Source organism: Ochlerotatus camptorhynchus, unplaced genomic scaffold (assembly GCF_037179485.1).
Source record: "Ochlerotatus camptorhynchus isolate MF236.1 unplaced genomic scaffold, CSIRO-AGI_Acam_v1.1 ptg000443l, whole genome shotgun sequence".
NCBI lineage: Eukaryota > Metazoa > Arthropoda > Insecta > Diptera > Culicidae > Ochlerotatus > Ochlerotatus camptorhynchus.
Genome location: NW_027040929.1, coordinates 2968125 through 2990784, shown reverse-complemented (window position 1 = coordinate 2990784; position 22660 = coordinate 2968125). Strand labels below are relative to the sequence as shown.

At 36.5% G+C, this 22660-nt stretch overlaps 1 protein-coding gene across 1 annotated transcript in view; it reads left to right on the top strand.

Annotated features, from left to right (window-relative positions):
• Window positions 1–22660, top strand: part of LOC135711847 (ras association domain-containing protein 9-like) — an 85844-nt gene that overhangs the window by 52922 nt on the left and 10262 nt on the right. Inside the window, exons 2-3 of the mRNA XM_065234817.1 lie at window positions 16560–17237; window positions 17295–17593. Coding sequence (XP_065090889.1) covers window positions 16680–17237; window positions 17295–17593 — 857 coding nt within the window. The 5' untranslated portion in view covers window positions 16560–16679. The remainder of the gene's footprint in view (window positions 1–16559; window positions 17238–17294; window positions 17594–22660) is intronic.

The window sequence follows — 22660 nt, the reverse complement described above, 5'->3', positions numbered from 1 at the left end:
CTGTGAGTGAGCGCCGCGGCAGTGATTTTGTGTTTATCCATTCAAATTTATGTATTAGAGCTGGTACACTTGGCTTAATCGTCGGTTGCACCGTAATATAATCTGTTTTGAAGATCCAAAGTTGGGCACGTTCTCAGAAATGGCATGCACACGCGGTGTTTCTGAGTTGGGATTATTTGCGAAAATTGCATTTTGATTATCATATTTCTTAAGTTTATGAAACTAATGAATTTTGTTTTGTTTCTGATTTACAGATTTGGTTTCTTCTAATCTTGACAGCTTTTATGAAGTATTTACAGGTAAGTGCCATAATCGTTTGTTCTTCATCTTTGTTTATCCATTGTTAGCATAACTTAGAGCTTTTCGCATTATGTTAGACGTGGTTGGCTTGCACATTTTACTAGTCAACACATTCCTAACGAAACTTGATGTTTTTCACTATCTGATATTTTATTTCAATTCATCATCTTTAAATGACGTCAAGGCTTTGAATTTTAATCTTTTAAATTTGTCGAACCTCTTAACGGAATCCCTTTGTGAAGAGCTTTGAGTGTGTTGGTTTATTTCCTTTACACTCCTTTATAATTACTTATATTTTAACAGATATGCGTATTTCGTCTACTATTTGCAAACTTCATCAGTGGCAAGTACTCAACACCACTGAAGAAGTTTGCAAGTAGTAGACAAAATACACGTATCTGTCAAAATATAGGCAATTATAACGGAATTTAAAGGAAATAAACCAAAAAACTCAAAGCACTTTAAATTTTAATTTTTTAGCAGATCTTTTTTATGGGGCAACCGAATGCTGATATAAAATTTTATTGCTACAGTTTTGTCAACTTGTGATTTTTACTGTTTTAAATTTTAATTGTCTGTTTTTTAAATATTAGTTCGCCTTCGATAATGAATATTTTTTTATAATTAATAAAGATTAATTCAAGATAGAGCGATTTCAAATAAAAAAATTCCTGGAAGAAAAACTTTTCACGAGTTTTTCAAATTTGATGAATTAGAATGAAAAAGAATATAATAATAATAAAATATGGTTGATTAGGTCATAACCCAATGACCAACATCCTAAACGTAGCCGTTGTTGAGAAATTGTAAAAAATAATTTTTAGAAAATTTGACACCTTTTAACACCAAGAAGATTGGACGAATTGTTTTTATGCAAAGGATGAATACAAGAAGAATATTACATTAAATGTGGAGAAACAACATGATTGTTCGATTCTCCTTTCAGCTTTCAGCTCATGTCTATAAACATTTTGTAAAATTTGGTGCTATCACATACAACATACCATACGAGCCTGACCAGAAATGTAAACAATTACTTTAATCGTTGTTGTTTTGCGACTTCCATAGTTTCATGTATAGGCATGAACTTACTTACTTACTTATCCTGGTCGGTCCTGCACCTGCATCACAATGTTATACCAATTCACTCGGTCCGTGGTTGCTTGTCTCCCATTTCTTGACCGTCCCACACTTCCAAGATCCTGTTCCACTTGGTCTAACCACCTTGTTCGCTGTGCTCCTCTTCGTCTTGTACCGGCCGGATTCGAGGCAAACACCAGTTTGCGGGATTGTTGTCCGGCATTGTACCCGTCCAGCTTTCGCAACTTTTTGGATACAGGATTCGCCATAGAATTGCGCCAGCTCGTGGTTCATCCTTCGCCTCCATACCCGAGTAGCACATTTCCGTCACAATAAGTTGCAGCAACTTGTTTATGGCTGATATAAGTTGTATAGAAGTTGCCACAACCGATTTGTGACAAGCGTGCTACTAGGGATACACCGTTCTCACATACCCCGCCAAAGTTGGTCCTAAGTACTCGTCGTTCGAAAACACCCAGTGCTTGCAGGTCCTTCTCGAGCATCGTCCACGTCTCGTGCCCATAGAGAACTACCGCTCTTATCAGCGTCTTGTACATGGTACATTTAGTACGGAGGTGAAGTTTACCCGACCTCAGGGTCTTGTGGAGTCCGTAGTAAGCACGACTTCCGGCAATAATACGCCAACGAATTTCTCTGCTGCAGTTGTAATCCGGCGTCACCAATGATCCAAGGTACACAAATTGATCCACCACCTCGAACTCATCCCCGTCGATTGTCACGCTTCTGCCTATGCGATTCCAATTTCCGCTCGGTTCCTCCAGCTAACAGATACTTTGTCTTAGTCGTATTCACCTTTGATCCAACCTTCTCTGCTTCAGGTTTCAGCCTGGTGTACTACTCCGCCACGGCCTGAAACGTTCTTCCGACAATGTCCACGTCGTCAGCGAAGCAGATGAACTGGCTGGACTTATTGAAGATAGTGCCCCGCACGATTCATAACACCTTCTAGCGCAATGTGGAACAGGAGGCAGGAAACACCATCGCCTTGTTGAAGTCCTTTGCGAGTTTCAAACGAGTCCGATTACGCACCCGATATCTTCACGCAGCACTGTACACCATCCATCGTAGCCCTGATCAGTCTGGTCAGCTTCCTGGGAAAACTGTCCTCGTCCATAATCTTCCATAGGTCTTCACGGTCAATAGTAGCATAGACAGCCTTGAAATCGATGAATAGGTGGTGCGTGGGGACTTGATATTCACGACACTTTTGGAGGATCTGCCACAACGTAAAGATTTGATCCGTTGTCGATCGCCCGTCCACAAAACCGGCTTGATAACTTCCCACAAATCTGCTGGCTAGCGGCGATAAACGGTGAAATATGATCTGGGAAAGTACTTTGTAAGCTGCGTTAATAATAGTGATCGCTCGATAGTTCTCACATTCTAGTTTGTCGCCTTTTTTATATACTGGGCATATTACTCCCTCTTTCCACTCCTCCGGTAGCTGTTCTGTATCCCAGACTATCAGTCGGTGCAGACAAGTGGCCAACTTATCTGGGCCCATTTTGATAAGTTCCGCTCCGATACAATCTTTCCCAGCTGATTTGTTGTTCTTAAACTGTCAGATAGCATCCTTAACTTCACGTTTCGTGGGAGCTGGCATGTCTCCCTCATCCGCTGTACCCACGAAGCCATTCCTCCTGCCGCCTTGGTCCTCCGCCTCTGCGCCGTTCAGATGTTCATCGTAGTGCTGCTTTCACCTTTCAATCACCTCACGTTTGTCCGAGATACCTCCTTCCTTATCCCGACACATTTCGGCTCGCGGCTCAAAACCTTGGTGAGATGCGTTGAGTTTCTTGTAGAGCTTGCGTGTCTTTTGAGAACGATACAGCTGTTCCATTTCTTCGCACTCCAGCTCTTCCAGGCGGCGCTTCTTATCCCGGAAAAGATGGGTTTGCTGTCTTCGTTTCTGTTTATATCGCTCGACATTATGACGGGTTCCTTGTTGCAGCATCGCGCCCGCGCTGCGTTCTTTTCGTCCAAAATCGTCTGACAGTCTTCGTCGAACCAATCGTTCCGTCGATTCCGCTCCACGAACCCAACGGTGCCTTCAGCAGCGCTGTTAATGGCTGCTTTCACGTTGCTCCAGCAGTCCTCAAGAGGGGTTTCGGTGAGCTCTCCTTCATCAGGCAACGCTGCGTCGAGGCATTGCACGTACTCAGTTGCGACTTCGGGCAGCTACAGTCGCTCCAGATTGTACCGTGGCGGGCGTCGGTAACGAATGTTGTTGGCAACGGAAAGTTTTTGGCGCACCTTGACTATTAGAAGGTAGTGGTCTGAATCGATATTTGCGCCGCGATAGGTCCTGACGTCGACAATGTCCGAGAAGTGCATTCCGTCGATCAAAACGTGGTCGATTTGCGATTCTGTCTGCTGCGGTGATCTCCAGGTGTACCGATATGGGAGGCTATGCTGGAAGTAGGTACTACGTATGGCCATGTTCTTAGAGGCGTCGAAATCGATGAGTCTAAGGCCGTTGGCGTTCGTTCGAGCTTTCCTATAACCGGTCTGAATTCCTCCTCCTGGTCGACCTGAGCGTTAAGATCACCGATGACGATTTTGACGTCATGGCTTGGGCAGCTGTCGTATTCCCGTTCCAGCTGCGGGTAAAAAGTGTCTTTATCGTCATCGTCACTTGCTAAGTGAGGGCTGTGCACGTCGATTATGCTGAAATTCAAAGAACGGCTTTCGATTTGCAAGTTGCACATTCTGTTGTCGATTGGTCACCACCCAATCACGCGCTTCTGCATTTCGCCCATCACGATGAAAGCTGTACCCAGCTCATGTGTATTGCCGCAGCTCTGGTAGATGGTATAACCATCCCTATACGTATGTACCTACGATCCCTTCCAGCAAACCTCCTGCAGCGCTACGATGTCGAACTTGCGGACCCTCAATAAATCGGAAAGAATGCGGGTACTTCCCAAGAAATTGAGAGACTTGCAGTTCCATGTTCCGAGTTTCCAATCGTTAGTCCGTTTTCGTTGCTTGGGTCTATGCCGATTGTTCCGGTCCGTATTTACATTGCCTGTACTTTTATTTTTTACGGCTGGCTTGTAGGGCCTGCACCAACCCCCATTGTCCCGCCGGGGGACCATCGTGCACAGCACTGTTTAGAGTCCCACGCTGGCACCAGGACGTTGATCAGCCGCTCCTAACATGGAGAACAGACAACGTTTTGAGCCGCACCTCCATGGTGAACAGACGCTCGAAGACTGCACTCTCCGGAGAGAGGAGTCCCGCCCTTCCCTGTCAGCATACGACCAAGGTCCCACCGGGGTTGGTTACCCGATCTTCCCTATGGTTACTTGTACCCCAGCTGTCACCGCGGGGAGGCAGGGATAGGAGTTACTGGACAAGAGGCTAAGGACCGCTAGTGGGGTTTATTTTATACCTGCAGATCAATAGTATGAATTGTCCAGCCGTTTACCAGCCACTTTGTGAAAACCGAAAATGGAACATGTAACAAAATTATGAAAGATTTTGAACGTTAATAACTCAGCTGTCCTTGGACCAATTTCAATAATTTTATCACCAATCGATCAGAAATAATTCTATACAAATATTATTATAGTTAGATTTAAGGTTTTATCATTTTTCAAAATGTCACTATTGAAAATTGCTATGATACCAATGGAATACCCATGGTAGTCACCTGGGACCGCTGATTTTCCGGATTTACTTCAACGACGTGAATTTGATAATTGAGGGACCATGATTAACTTTCGCTGATGATTTTAAACTCTTCCTTCGAATTCACTCAATTGAAGACTGTTGCTTCCTTCAACGTCAGTTGAATGCTTTTGGTGATTGGTATATTCTGAATCATATGGAGGTTAACCCATCCAAATGTTCAGTTATCTCTTCTTCGCGCAAGAAAGAGACTATTATGTTCAAGTATGTTTTGTTATGCACTGAAATTGAGCGCGTCTGCCAAATTAAGTACCTATTTGTGATTCTGGACACAACGCTCTTTCAAGCAGCACATATCGTATGCCGTCGACAAAGCTTCCAGAATTTTAGGATTTATCTTCAGAATTGCCAAAGACTTCAAGGATATCTACTGCCTTAAATCTAGCTACATGAGTCGTTTGCAACTGACCCACCTGGAGTCCCTGTCGGTCCGAAGAGATACAGCAAGGGCATTGCTAATTATGGATATTTTGCAAGCATGCACCGATTGCCCTGTTTTCCTTGAACAAATTTATATCAATGTTCAACCCAGAGCCCTACGGAATAATTCAATGCTACACCTGCCCATACAACAAGCTAATTATACCATGTTCTGCGCAATCGGTAGCTTACAGAGACTCTTCAATAGGGTCTCCACACTATTTGACTTTGACCTGACTCGCCAGCTGCTTCGCAGGAGGTTTAGTTCGTTTTTTCTAGATCAGGTTAGTTTGTCTAGCAATGTTCCTTTTTTACGAGATGACTATTGACTTATTGATGTTTAGTTTAGGTTAGATCATTGGGGCCAATGACACCTGTTGATGTTTAGTCATAAGTACATAAATAAATAAAAAATTAAAATTATCACTGATTGTCTGCTAAAAGCGATTTCCCTAACACAGATTTCAAAGTTGAATTCTATCCGGTCTCAGCATTCGGTGTTTAGTCAATCACCGCTTGGTGAGTGGTGGTGTTCTCCAGTACACAACGAAAGGCTGCTTGCAAGCAGTGAGCTGCAGCCCACCTGAGCGTCCATAGAAGGAGGAAGAAGCCGCACCGTTATTGATCGGAATCAGTGGCTTTTCGTGAGTCGGTGAGGGCCATCTATGTCAAGTGCGTCATACTGAAGAGTATAAACAGAGAGAACCCCGCTCAAATTCATATTCCTACACAAAACACAACAGTTAACAAATAAGATTTATTATATTAAACCACGTAGTCCTACGGGACTTGTAGTTTTTTTTCTTCAAAAATCCTGCTTTTTTTCAGTGTTAATTTTTTCCAATGAAGCCCAATAAATTTTCTACAACTTCTTGTCAGATACAATTTTATTTCAATAAACGGGTTTAGAGTTAAAATTTTTGAAAAAAAAAATTGTGAAAACACATACGTCCTTTTAAAAATAGTCTTGAGTCAAAATGGTCTCCCATACCGAATACATTTTGAAATATTCATCTAAATCGGAGGGGCCCGTGTCAAGTCGAGTGCTCATTTGACATAGAATTGCTCTAAATTGAAAACTTGACAGAACAAAATCGCTTCTATCTTCCTTCTTAACATGATTGTATAAGTTTGCTATCAATTTTTGAATTATGAAAATGCTGTTAAGATTATCATATATCATTAATTTTTAAGTCCGGGAAGATAATTTTTCAATTCAATTCAAAATCCCAACCACCCCCTCGAGAAGTGCCAGAATATGCCCAAGTTGCTATCCGACTCGTTAAATCATAATTATCATTCATATGCATATATTGAGCGCCGGGGCTCTGAACGTCTGAATAACCGACCATGACATAATTAAAGCATCTATTCAAATCTTGTGAACGAGAACGTATGGAAGTACCTACCGAACGAGCACGCAGCACAGCCACCGGCCAGCTGGAGCGTATAGAGGGCAACATCGATCTGCTAAGCACAACAAGTGTACGACGACGATAGGTGCTCTAGTGTAAGCGCGTTAAAGCACCTACCTACAATCTTAAAACATACAACTGCTGGGTACGGCGGGCATTGCTTCTTCTGATCTCGCACGCGGATAGGAAAACTTCCATGCCACGGGCCAGCCAGCGGGAGTGTGTGTTTAGAAGTGGATCACAAGCTAGGTATACCCTCTCCTTTTGAAAGGAGGTCGTGAGTCAAGTGGCTTTGGAGTGCGGCGGCTCTTTCACACACCATCATGATGTGGACGTCCTGCACCCCGGCGACTTTACTGTTGAATTGGATCAAATCCAGTGGTTGTTTTGGTCTCATTGTGTGGATTGGTAGTGGCATAAATCTTCTTAATGGGGTGGTAGATCGATGATATATCAATCAAGCAAAGACCTACTGTGCGGTGAATTACGCGCCATAATTTGTACCCCCCTCGTCGGGCGTAAATCTGAATCGCCAGCTAACAACAGCGGTGCCGTTGGCTGGGTTCTGCTGAGATAATTACTGCTTTGGAATAGGGTGAGATCTGGTCGCACGCAGTTATTTTTTAATAATGTCACTGATTTATATCTTACTCTAGCTCGTTTAAGGTTGCACCTACCTACCGGTTTGTGAAACATGCCAAGCACATGCATTACGGGATTGGTCTTAACAAAAGTCAGGCTCGATTCATTCTTGAACTTTTAAGCAGCTAGATTTTAGTACTTCCTTAGACGACCTCCTTGAACTCTTCACAAACAAACAACATCTAGTAGTAAAGGTTGTTGCGCTTCCACTTACATAGCTTGAGCATCCGTTACCTACTTTGCAGCCTTTCGCTGGTTGGTTGGATCATGATGGAACTGACCTATTGGCTCATTCCGTACACCTTCAGAGCATAATTACACTGTACTAAAAATACACCTAATTGCCGAACCCATTACATACAACCACCCCACGGGGGATGCCAGGCTCAACTCAGTCAGTGTTACAATTACATCACCAGCATGAAAAACTATCTTTCCATCCATCTCTGTGTTATACATGTAGGTGAAATTACGCACTGGAGAGTACGCTCAATTGGATGTGATTTAACGCACGGTCATACGCGAAACCATCCTCCAAACATTACACTCGTACAAAACCAGGCAGCAGACGGACGAAAATCTGCGGTTTGTGTTTAATTAGCTCCCATCAGACGTTTTAAAAGTACTACACATTTATTGCGCCAGACTTGGATTGCTTTCGCTTTTTTTTTTTTTTTTTGGTGAACGACCTCGTCCATACAGCAGCAGCATCAGCAGTCAGTGTAGAGCAGTGCAAGAGAGGAAAAAGGAAGAAGGGCTGTAAATTCCAATTATTGCAATAGTCACAATTTGAGCTTAAAACGGATCATCAACTGCGAGCTGGAAAAGGGTATTATGGGCTTGAACTTTTTTTTTTTAGGCGAAATTTGATCGTGGAATAAATATTAATTCGCAAAAGGAACTGTGTACCAGTTTCGTGCTCGCTTTTTCTTCGAATCGGTCAAATTTCGCAACTACATCCGTTTGTTCGAGTACAAGGCAGAGATCATTGAAGCCCTTGTTTTTGGTCGACGGTAAAACGCTGCTTCCTATGACGGAGGTTATGCCCCCCCTACCGACAAATTGCATCAACCGATGATAGCCCCGTCGTCTGCTAATGTGGATAGAGGAACGGATGGGATAGGTGTGGTGATGCAGTTTCGGTTTTGTTTTGGGGCTTCCTCCTTGCATTTAAGTCTTCTTACTTCGCTGTCGATGATCTGGCTTTCTTCGGTTCGGTTTCAGTTCGGTAGTGAGAAAAAAACAATATTTTGAATACGGATAGAGGCGATTATCGTCACTGTCGATTTGAGCTGGTTTTGCATGGGCACTGGAAGGTTTTTTTTTTTGAATGAATGTGTTGATGTTTTCTGATAATTTTGAGATATTTTCACCCTCAATAGCACTGTAGAAAAATTTGGTATTCAACCAACCGGGAAAGTAACCCGACCAGAAGAAAACAACAAGGTTATTCTATTTTGTTCCATAGATTTTTGTAACAACGATTGTTACCATTTAGATGCTGGATGTAGTTGAAATAACAAATCATATATAAAAATACTTTGCATAGTATCAAAATTGTAACAACTGCTGTTAAGGAAACATTTAGCACATAAACACATGCATTTAGGAAACCGAGAAGTCCTCTGCGCTTCCACGAGAAATCACTGGGATGTCGGATGTGGGGAAAGGTTTGCATCAGAGATTGTTTTCGTAAACTAATGCTGATAATGATGCACCTTAATCACCAATGGATATGGATTGTAAATAGATTTTTTTTTCCTTTGGTTTGTTTTTTCCGTCGATCTTGTTTTCCGTGCTGAGCACCAATGCTCACACACCTGGACCCTACCTATCGACCCATCAACTCATGAACCGGGGACCAACGGCTTTACTTCCCATCCGAAGGAAGGCGTGATCAGAAATGTTTATGCCTCAGAACATCCCGGCGGCGCCGACTGGGATTGAACCCAGGCCTGCTGGGGTGAGAGGTAATCACGCTTACCACTACACCACCGGCACCGTTATTGTAAATAGATTTTTTTTTTTAAATTCTTTATTTAAGAGATTTTTAGCCTTAGGCAAGTTCATCTCTAGATTGTAAATAGATGAAAAGGATAGATCTTACCGAAAGAATCAAGTGGACCTGCAACAAGCTGCCTCATAGTGTTTTCATATACTGTCCTCAAATCATCCTTCTTCTTGACGTAGTAGTACCATCCGTAGACGGTCCACGGGGATCAAAATGAACTGGTCCAGACTCTTCACTTCTGATAAAGTTTCAACGTTCGTTGATTGACCATTCTTGAAATTCGATTGTAGTGGCGATTCAAAAGCGAGAAATTAGTTCTTGAGCACTGCAGTGTACTGGTTGTTTGTAGCTTGCGTGCTCTCCTTTGAAAACTGGTCCATCTGCGGAATGCTTAAATAAAACAGCAAAAAAGTGTTATCTTCCATTTAATTCCACTTAATATGCATTTCGACTACAATGTGCAGTCTTCATCAGTGTCATTCCCACTAAAGAACTTATCAAAATCTAACCCCCTAAAGTACTCATCTCCTAGGTAAAAAGTCAAGATCACAGGTATAAAAATGAAACTACAATGTATTGAATCGGAACCTACCTAACTGATAAAAACCAAAGATTTAAATAATTAGAGAGTTGTATAGATTTTTTCCAACAATAATAATGTTAAGAGATAGCAAAAATCTGTCTTCTGCAAAGTAGCTGTTTTGTTACACAGTGTTTAAGCAAACATTATCACGTATACGGTAAACCTCTAAAACTTAAGACAATAGCATTAGGACTTTTGCCTAGCTAAATTCCCATCCTGGGCCACAGTGAAATGCCTTTCCATCAGAAAAACTGAAAGACAATTTATCGGGGTTATGCTGCAATGACGATTTTAACTTAATGAAAAACGCTTTCTTCTCCGCAATCTGGTGTGTTGCTTACACCTTGACATGATTCGCATCCAATGTCATCTCCAAATTGGTAATTTCGCCCATGGTTGGCTCCGTGTATTGAACCTAACGGGTGTCCAATAAAAAATGAGGATGATTTCAATACCTTTCTTTAATTAAAGTAAAGAGCGCTCTCTGGACTCCCTAAAAATGGGTGGCATGTTTCTTTTCGCTCGGGTGCTGTCAGTTCAATCGAAGATGGCGCCGAAACAGCAAGCACTCCGCGAGCGTGTTGTACGGTTTTACGAAACGCTTGGTCATCGTGGAAAAAAGTTTACGAAAGACGAAAACGTACCCGTGAGTACAGTTTACCGGATCCTGGCATCTCTGAGCGTGGAGCGCAAAGCCGGTAGTGGCCGTCCGGTGAAGATAATGATGAAGAAGAAGAAGGAAGCGTTGAAAAAGCTGTTCGACAACAAGGACGAAACGAGTTTGCGTGACGCAGTCCGAAAATATCACTGCTCCCATACCTTGATTCACCGAACCCTCAAGATGGAGGGCATCATCTGTTGGAAGAAGACTCGGTCCCCCAAGTACACGGACGAGGCGATAGCGACCGTGAAATCGCAGTGCCTGTGCATGACGAAAAATTACCGCGGGGCGTCGTTCGTGCCGAAAGAAAGGAACCCGACCAACTTGCCCCAGTCAATCCCATTGAGGATTTTTTCGGCTCCCTTAGTGCTCTGGTGTACAAAAATAATTAGCGGGCCAAATACTAGTAAATACTAGCTATACTGCCGTTATACGTATAAGAGTCCCACGGTGCATAAGGATTGCATAGAACATGGGATAGTTATGCGTATAACGGCAGTATATGACTGAAAAAATTCTCATTTTTTATTGAACACCCGTTAACTGTTTCGAACAGAAAAACTATCGACATGATAATGGTTTCAAAGTTCCTTCATGGTGAGGTATGGAAAAGAATGTTTTAAATGCTTGTATTAAGCATTCTAATGAAATTTGGTTTTCACTGCGTGGTTAAAAAATAGAAATGTACATATCCATGCAAATATTGATAAAATAAGTTAAGCAACTTTCTCGTAGCCCTTGAAGTTTTTAACCTCGTAGTGAATGCGTAGTGTTCGAAAAATACAAGCATTTAAAAAATTCTCTCTTATACTTCAACGTGCAGGAATTTTGAAACCATTATTCTTTACACAGTTCTTACTTCGAGCAGTTTTGAGACAGTTATCGAACCTAGATTTGAAGAAAAATAGATAAACAAAGTGCAGATTTATTTTGAGAGCACGAATAAAACCCTATTTTCTCGAGATTCTAGAAGCAAAAAACTTATTCCGTTCGATAATTCGAGTTGGATATAAGTAAATAAATAAATAAATCAATTAGTTAAACATAAAGAAATATTTATTTATAATTTATTCTTTTATATACATGTTTATTTAATTATTCATTTATTGATTTATTTATTATTTTATTTATTTTATTATTTATTTATTTGTTTATTTATTAATTTATTTGTTTATTAAGTTATGTATTTTATTTATTTATTTATTTATTTATTTACTTATTTTTTTATTTTTTTTTTATTTATTTATTTATTTATTTATCATTTATTTATTTATTCATTTATTTACTTATGTTTTAATTTATTTTTTTATTAATTCATATATTAGTTTATTTATTTATTTATTTATTTATTTATTTATTTATTTATTTATTTATTTATTTATTTATTTATTTATTTATTTATTTATTTTTTTATTTATTTATTTTTTTATTTGTTTATTTATTTATTTATTTATTAATTGATCTTTTTATTTATTTATTTATTTATATATTTATTTATTTATTTATTTATGTATTAATTTATAAATTTAAATATATTTATTTATTTATTTATTTATTTATCTATTTATTTATTTATTTATTTATTCATTTATTTACTCTGGTCTCTTTCCAATCTTTGAATTAAGAAATAAATAAATAAATAAATTAATAAATTAATAAATTTATTGATTTATTGATTTGATTATTGATATTTTAATTTTTTTATATATTTATTAAATAAAAAAAAACAATTTTATTTTATACAGAAAGTAAAACATTTAATAAAAAAAGAATGAATAAATGAATATATCAATAAATAAATAAATTTAAACTAAATAATTAAATACAGACATAACTTAATTAATAAATAAATAAATATAAACAAAAATAAATCAATAAAGCAATAAATAAATAATTATTTAAAAAAAAATCAATTATTGAATAATGAAATAAATATATATATATATAAACCAAAATAAATTAATCATTTATTCAATAACTTAATGTAAAAAAAATATATCGATAAATGAGTACTTAAGGGGAAGTTCACCGCTCCGAAAAAAAATAATTACGTTTTGATTTTTCTAAAAATATTGAAATAAGGTATCAAAAAATCTAAAACCATCACATTTTTTCTAATTTTTCAAAGAAAACTCACGTGCAAATTTTTTTTTTTATAAGTCATGTTGGACTTAAAAAACCACAAAACATCGACTTTTCGGTTTTTCTGAGAGTCCAATTTTTTTTCATGATGATACAGAAAAAATATTTTTATATGTTATTTTTGACAAAAATCTAAGGAAGAAACTGATTTTCTTGGATTTGTGATAATTTTTCCCAATATTTTTGGAAAATTAAAAACGTACATAATTTTTTTTTTATTTCCGGGCTGGTAAGCTTCCCCTTAAATGAATAGATAACTAAATAAATGAATGAAAAAATAAATAAATGAATAAATAAATAAAAAAGTAAATGATTTAAAAACAAAAAAATAAAATAAAATTGATAAAACAAATAAATAAATTAATAAATTAACTAATACAAAAATATATAAATAAATTAATAAATAAATAAACAGATAAATAAGAAAGAAAGGAAAAAAAAAATATAAAAAAAATGATAAAATATATGAAAATAGGAAAACAAATTAATAAATAAGTATATAAATAATTAAACAAATAACAAAATAAATTAATGAAAAAATGAATGAATAAATAAATTTATAAACAAAAATAAAAAGTCAAAGAATAAATAAAAAAAAATAAAAATAATAATTAAATAAATAAAAAATAAATTAGGAAATGAATAAAAAAAACATTAATTAAAACTAAGAATATAAATTAATAAATAAATAATTTAATTCATAAATAACTAAAGAAGAAAAAAATAATAAAAAATAAATAAATAAATAAATAATTCAATGACTAAATAAGTAAATTAATAATAGAAAAAAATATTAAGTAAATAAAATGATAAATAAACTTAATAATTGATAAATAAGTTTGCAGAGATATAAATAATTAAAAAAAATAATTAAATTAATCTAATAAAAGATGTTTACATAATTGATATGTAAACAAATAAAAAAATAAATAAATAAATAAGAACGCCAATAAATAAATGAGTAAATAAATAAAAAAAATGAACCAATAAATCAATATAAAAATGTTTAAGAAGAACAAAAAAAAACATTAAAATTAAAAACAAATAAATAAATAAAAAACTGAAAAAAATAAATAAATAAATAAATAAATAAGTAAATAAATTAATAAATAAATAAATTAATAAATTAATAAATCAATAAATAAATAATTAATTACAAAAAATAAAAATAATAATACATATATAATAAAATAAAAAAAAATGAGAAAAAATATTTAAATTAATAATTAAATAAATACCTTAATAAATATATAAATAAAAAAAATAATAATAAATATATAAAAAAAAAATAAAAAAAAATAAACATATTAAAAAATACTTAAATAAATTTAAAAAAATAATAAATTAGTTAGTAAATAGATAAATAAAAAAATAAAAAATAACAAATAAATAAATAAATAAATAAATAAAATAGTAAATAAATCAATTAATCCATTACGAATTAAAAAAAAATATAAGAAAATTTAAATAAAAAAAATATAAGAGAATTAAAAATTAAATACATAAAAAAAAACTAAATACATAAATATGAAAATAAATAGGGTTAATGATGGCTTCGGCAGCCATCGATTGTTTTCGGCAATCATAATTTAAACGTTAATTTCGATGTATTTTTTCACTTAAACACTTCGCTGAATGTGTTTAAACGATTCCTTAGTCTTTCAGCTTCAATCCTAATACATTTTTACGACTGAGCAAACCTGTTATGCCAGGTGTTTCTTCAAAACAAACATAAGCACATCAAAATACGGCTGATTTCGAGTTGCTGATAATAGAACAGCTGGTTAGCACGCAGTTTAAATGGAAAGGTTGCCGAAGTAAAAGAGGCTGCCGACAATAGTCACTCTCACCTGAGAAGTTTGGAGTGCCTTAAAAACGTTTTCAAACCGTTTTGGACAATTTTGTTGATTGGAATGGATAGAATAGCTAGCAGCAGATGAATGCAAACAAACAGACACAAACAGACACGTGCGTGACACTGAGAAAATGCTAATAGAAGTGCGGAAGCTGCTAAGATTGACGATAATACGTAAATTCCCCTGAATATATAAATAAATAACTAAAAAAATATATAATTTATTTAATTATTATTCTTTTGAAAATAAATAAATTAACAAATAAATAAATTAATGCATGAATAAATCTTTCAATAAATAAATTAGTAGATAAATAAATAGACATTTAAATAAATAAAAATTTAAAAAATCTAAAAAAAAATAATAAGCAACTATATAAATAAAAAAAAATTAATAGAAAAAAGTAGATAATGAAATTAATAAATAAATAAGTAAATAAATAAAAAAATAAATATATAAATAAATTAATAAATAAATAAATAAATAAAGATAGGACACTTTTAAACTGGGTAACTGGATTATGTTATATTTGCTTCTTCCCGGACAAGTCCCGAGTGAACTAAACTGTGGTAAAGTGACTTCAACAGGGCTGGTTATTGTTCTTTGTTTTAAGTAATTTTACATCCAGCGCATACATTCGTGTCTGTTTTAGTGTTTGAGTGTAAAAGTGTGTGGGTGTGAGTGTTAGTGTTTATAATACAACTAAAATTTCACTTAGCTTTTGTCTCCTATGCTCGTTTCCTCTTCTTCTGGTTCTGGTTCGTCGTCTACTTGACAATTGCATTTCATCTCTTGTTTTCATGTCTTTTTCACCTTTACTTCTTCTATCTCTTCAGTATCTAATTTTCCATCATCTTTGTTTTCTCCGTAGCCTTTGTGCGTTTCTTACTATCCACCATGTTTTTGGTTTGCTCCAATTGCGGTTCCACTCTCCTTATGCTTGTTCTTCTTTAATTATTCTATCACCATTTTTGAATTACGAATTCGACGAGAAATTTTCATACCATGAAATCACGTAAAACTTACGTGAATGTCACTTAACTTTCATCAGCATGAAATGTGGACTGGACTAGTGAATCCGGTGAAATTCTTTACCTTGTCATTGAATTTTATGTGTGGCACGTGAACCTTATTGGTATTTTGGAGAGGTGGCCTGAATTGAATTACGTACGAGAAAAATTACGTTTCCCATTGGTTCAGTGTATAATTTTGACAATTTTGACACAATGATCCTGGAAAATTTTCAAATCTCTACATTTGTTCAAAGGTCAGAAATTTTAATAATATTTGACACCTGGTTGCTTTAATATTTGATCAAAATGATGCCTGAGAAGAAGTTACAGATCATTAAATGCTGTTTAAGGAAATAATGCTAAGATTATTATAATCACAAGCAGAATCATTGGTTTGATTCACTTATACATAAGGTATAACGCAATGGTATTGCCAAAGTATCAGAATGTATGTAAAATATTGCTTCGTCAATAATAAAAAACCCTTTCAGTGCAATGCCTCTCTGACAAAAGAAACTCATCGTACTCCCTTGTTTTTTTTTGAATGAACTGCACCTGTTGCATAACCCACGTCGACGCAGTCGGACGCAATTATCGTCACGATATGAGTTTAGTTCTTTTTTCGACTTCCCCTTATTTATCGCCTCCATCTCCGTCTTAATCTTGTGAACCGATACTCAAATTATCGTTTCTTTTTCCATTTCCCCAATTTTCCCTTTCAGCGCATCGTAGCAGCGAAAACCACCACCATTCGCCGCACCGGTTATCATGTCCATCCTTACGGATTGGACCAGTTGCATCGCTTGGTCTGATTATAGGAAGCAGCAATTAGAGCAACAACGATGAACATCGCCGCTCAGGCCGCCGTCAATCGTCTCACCGGCAGCAGCAGCAGCAGCGCCGCAGCTGGTCATGGACCTTTGGCCACGGGTGCATCGACGGCGGCGATCGCTTCAATGGCCGCGGTAGGTCCTGTGGAGATGCCTGTCAATGGCGTCTACAGCAAATCCAAAGAATGCTGGGTACTGCCCAGCAACCATCCGCTGATGGCACCACGGATGACTAGTGAAATTATAAGCGACGAAGATGAAGATGAAGATGAACAGGAGTCCCAGAGTGACGACGATGACTCATGTGGGACGGTTAGCGATTTCTCAACGGAGGAAGTCCCAGTGTGGATCAAGGGGGAGCAGAGGTTTATCTCCGGGGTGACGGAAGAAACGACGTGCGGAGATCTCATCGAAGCGTTGATTCAGCAGGAAAACTTGGCGGCAGGATCGAATGCAACGGAAACGAAGGAATATTGCATAACGGAGCGGTGGCGACAAGTGGAGCAGGTTTTGGACGGCAAGACGAAGATCCTCCAGATTTGGTCTGCTTGGGGAAAAGCACAACCAGAGGTAGTATCATAAATCATCTTCGATCAACAGAAGGTTTAAATTCCAATTATTTTGCAGGTAAAATTCATCCTCCGCAAGACGGATGGGTCGCATGGAATGTCAATGACACCCACGACGGGGGGCGTGCTCGGGTTGCCCACCGAGCGCGACAAAGACAGTGGCCGTGGGAGCCCCACGGGGAGCATAAACAGTGCAATAGTGCGCCGGAAGCGTCACCGAGCGTCGAAAACGTCCTTCGCGTGGATGACTCACGGCACGACGATCCATCCAAAGTCGTCCAAGAACTCGATCGAGCGCCTCATGAAACTGATTCTGGAACAAGGGGACATTATTCAACAGCAACTGTCCAAACTGAGGTGAGCACAGAACAATGAAGCGATAATGGCTTCAGATGGTGACGGTGATAATTAATACGGGTGAAAACGACATGCCAACGAGTGCTGGTGAGGTGACATTAGGGGTTAGCTTTTTGTTTGAACAAGATTTGAGCTGCTCGAGTTGATGAATATCCACTTTAATTGGGTCCATCCGACTCACGACGTTGACTCAGTTGGAGGTCTCCCAGTGAGGGTTGATGCTTTTTTCGTGACATGAAGGCCGACGCTTTAGTTTTTCAAATAATGAGACAACGGTCATAAAATGGAGTGTTAAATTTGGAGCGATTAGAGTTGATTAATCGATCGTCAAGGGGGTCCGATGACGACGACGATACGATGATGGAATAAACCCGGCGGGGAGTTTCCATTCCGTGAGAGATGTCACCACCACCATTTGATGAATTCGGTTTTATATGGTTCATTTGTCAATCGGAAATAGAGCTCATGTTGTAATTGGAGCGCGAGAAATGTAAAATGTTGTAACTTGATTTTGGTTACATTTTATTGTTGAGTTGTGGATTGATTGGTGAAGATCATTAATCATGAATATCAAACATCACGGTGGCCGTGTATTGAAAAATCTTAGTGCGTTTTAGAGTTTCGACTTAGTTCAAAAATATATTTCTCTATTCATCGGGTGATTTGGATTCAATGGCTATAAATAAATCAAGAAGATTTATTATCGGCTACCGGACTATTGACTTCTTTGCCACTGAATTCGCTCATCATATTTCTCTGTGAAATAGTACCGTTAACCATGGGGAAGTTGATCACTTTTAATCGATAGACCTGAATATTTTTGCAACCATATGTTTGGAACACAAACAAATGCCACTCAAACATGTTCTAGCAAATGCTTTTTTAATTTACGAATTTCGTTTTGAAATTGCATAGGGAAAATTGAAATTGCATCTAGATAAAAATGGATGTTATGTCGGCCTAGATGCCCCTAATTTGGGCCCAAACATAAATTCAGCAATCGAATAAATTTTCAAAAGTGACCAAAAATATCCTTTAGTACCGTCTCAATTACGCGTTCATCTAGATAAAATTGATAAATAGCAGATTTTTAGCCATGGGCCCAATCTTAGATCCATGGACCAATATTAGAGTCATTTCCCCTACTAAGTTAATTTTTTTTAAATTTAAAATTAGATTTTAAATGCATCTGGCATGAAGTTGATCCTGTAGATTTTGCAATACAAAATTCATAATTCACCAAGTATGAATTGATTTGTGTACACTAAAGAAGAATTTGATGTTATCATTTCAATAATAGGATAACTTGCTCTATTATGGAGGAACTAAGCGCAGAGTTGGGATCTCAAGTGTGTTTTTGAAAATCAGAGTAGTGAATTTGAGTGGAAACTCATAGTGAGAGACTAAAATGGTTCAATATCTAAAAAATTATGACAAAATAAACCGTGTCTTGCACTTATATTCATTTATTTTTAAATAAATCCAATGCCAACACTAAGCTACATTGTTGCGGTATTTTGTCCTATTATTGTGGTAGTTCTGTCCTATTGTTGTGGTATGGGAATGAAGCACATTTTTTGACTTCAATAAGGCCGGAACAAATCACAAGTGTTTCTTTTGTCACTCGATGCTCGCACCAGTCAAGGGGGGGGGGGATAAAAAAAAACAAAAAAAAAACATAAAACATTTAAAATTCGTTTTACATTATATCTAAACCGTTTATTTCAAACGCTAACATTTTTTCTTAGCCTCCGGCTTAGCCTTTAACTTCTTTGAAGCCGTGATTTTTGACACTAATGCCACAAATGTTGACTTTATTATGCGTAACACTCGAGTTATCAACAAGACATTTCACGCATAAGTTTTTGTATCCTTTCAAGGAAGAACATTGGTAATAATGTAGATTAATAGGATCAAAGCAATTGATTTATGGGAATTGATAAATCCCGGATAAACCATCAAGCGGAATACCACAAACGTAACAGTTCTTATGAAAAAAAGTTCTGTTTTCGATACTTCCTCCCTATCCAAATATAACTCAGTTTTCTCAACAATTGTTCGTGCTTCAAAAAATCTAACTAGACGTATGGATTTAGGAAGATCTATTCAACACAATCCAAGCGTAATATTCAAAGAAAGGAGCCAAAATCCATCTTGGCTGAACATAAAAACCAAATTTTAACAAAAATACGTAGTTTTGTCAATTTAAACCTGGCTTTAGGTGTGCTTTAAAAAATAATCATCATATATGAATTCAGCAGGGTCAATTCTATAAAATCTAAGCATAACATTTAAAGGATAGTATCATAATCCAACTTAGCAGAAAAGGAAAACAAAAAAAAAACCTTTCGAATTACAAACCCGGTTCAACCTTCACGTATGGATTCGGCAAGGTGCATTCTAAAAAATACAAGCCTATTTGTCAAAGATATGAGCCAAAATGCAATTTGGCAGAACCGAAAAACCAAATTTCTATGAAAATACGCATGGATTCAGCAATTCGGTAAAATCCACTCCTATTTTTCAAAGAAAGGAGCTGAAATTCAACTTGGCTCAACAAGAAACCCAAATTTCTATAAAAATACGTACTTTTGAGAATTCAAACCCAGTTTTCTAAGAAATTGTGCATGCTTCAAAAAATTTACCATCACGTATGGATTCAGCAAAGTCCATTCTATAAAATTCAAGCCTATTTTCAAAGATCGGAGTCGAAATTCAACTTGGCAGAACAGAAAATCAAAGTTTTTATGAAAATACGTACTTTTGTGAATTTAAACTCGGTATTCTCAAAAATTGAAGAAATTCAACCCTTACGTATGGATTCAGCAACTTCTTTTAATATACAAGCCTATTTCTCAAAGGTAGAAGCCAAAATTCAGTTCGGAAAAACAGAAAAATTAATTTTCTATGAAAATACCTTCTTTTGTGAATATTAACCAGGTTCGTCCTTTCGTTAATCAGCAAGTTCCATTCTATAAAATCCAAGTACAAATTTCAAAAGATTGAACCGAAACCCTAGTAGCACGCATGTCACAAATCAATTGTTGAAACTTATATACGACTTATTTCGGTCATAAACAAGTTGCTGTAACTTATTGTGATGAAAGTGTGCTACTCGGGAATCCAACCTGGCTTCAAAAAAAAATCTACCATCACGTATGAACTCACAAAGGTCTATTCCATAACATCCAAGCCTGTTTTTCAAAGGACGGAGCCAAAATCCAACTTGGCTGATCAAGAAACCCAAATTTCTATAAAAATACGTACTTTTGTGGATGTAAACCCAGTTTTCTCAACAATTGTGCTTGCTTTAAAAAAAAATCTACCATCAGGTAACACACGAAGGTCCATTATTTAAAATCTCAGACTAATTTTCAAAGGATGTGAATCTCACAAGAACGAGGAAGGGATCTAAGGGAGCGGAATCTACGTTAAAGGTTAGGTAAATCACGTCAGGAAAGCTCAGACTAACATTCAATATAATTTAATCACTCAACAGAAAAGTTTGGACTCCCTAAGGAAGGTTTTTAACCACTTCAGAAAAGGTTGGACACAATTTGGAAAATTTAAGCTAAAAAAATTGTCGGTTCACTTCGGAAAACTTTCTACACTTTCACTAAGCAAGATTGTGTCCTTGCCAAATGCCAAAGCAGTTAACAAAAATCTGGAGCTCACTTAGGAAAATATCAAATCCGTTCTGACTAGTTCAGTTCGGAAAAAGTTGAATCAATGCAGGAGACCTTTGAATCATTTAGGAAAAGGATTAATCAGCTAATGTTGCCTAACTTCAGAAAATGTGAAACCAATTCTTTAAAGATTGGATTTGGAATATGTTGAATCACTTCAGGAAAGTTTTGACAACTTTAAAAATGATTTAATAACATAAAAGAAAAGTTTAGACTCAGTTATAAAAATAGTGATGACTTATTCGAAAGTTTGAAATCACTTCAAAAAAGTTTTGATTCTGCTTTGAAAAGTGTCACCTCATTTAGGAATTTCCTGAATCGTTGCTTATTTGGTCTCACTTCTAAAAATTTTAAACCAATTTTTAAAAGATTGGATTTAGCTCGGAAATTGTTGAATCACTGTAGTAAATAAGTGAATCATTAAGTATCATTGTAGAAGGTTTGTGAGTTAAGAAATGTAGATCGAATGCAAAAATCTGGTGACTACGGTGGGCTGGGCACATCGTAATAATGTCGGATAACGACCCACTGAAAATGGTTCTTTGTAGTGATCCGACTGGGACAAGACGAAGATGTGCGCAACGAACAAGAGGGATCGATCAGATTGAAGGTGGCTTACCTAGTGAGTTGCCAAACAAGATTAGGAATGATGTTCGATAAAATCCGTTTTCAACAACTGAAAACGGCTGATCCGATTTCAAGGACCTGTCATGCCGTTCTGGTCTAGTACAAATTTATGTGAAAATTCTTTAAAAGAACAAGGTGATACAACAACAATGATGATGATGGTCCCACCTCTTACCCCAACAAAGGTTTGAGCTGGACGATTTATCTTTAAGATAATTGAATATGACAATTTAACCAGGTTGGCAAACAAAATCGAACTGGTTTCAGTTACAGATATAAATTCCCTCTAGAGTTTACAGTTACTTTACAGCGATATAAATGTGGAAAAGCTCAGGCATCCACCTCTTAGTTCGCATTTTTGTCCACCTAAAATATTCATAAGTATTACAAGCAATCAAGAGTTAATGAACAATCAACAAAGCATCCTATTACACTAGCAACTTCGCAATCTGATGCTATCATAATTTTCAGCAATGTCAGGAATGCTCACGAGCCCCTAACATTTGCCAGAAAACTTACTACTAACTCAAGGTATCTTTCAAATAAGCTTAAAAATTGCATTTTTTTATATCAAATGTTAATTTCAGTCCTCTATATCCGTAATACGCGCGCGAGGCTCAAACCTTTGTAGACTACTTTTGTTTTAATTAATCTACTATTAAATCAAATATTAAAAATCCATCATCATCCTCGTGGCGAACAAAAATAGTTTTTGCAGTGCTACAATAATTATTAAAAAGTCGTCATGAAAGCT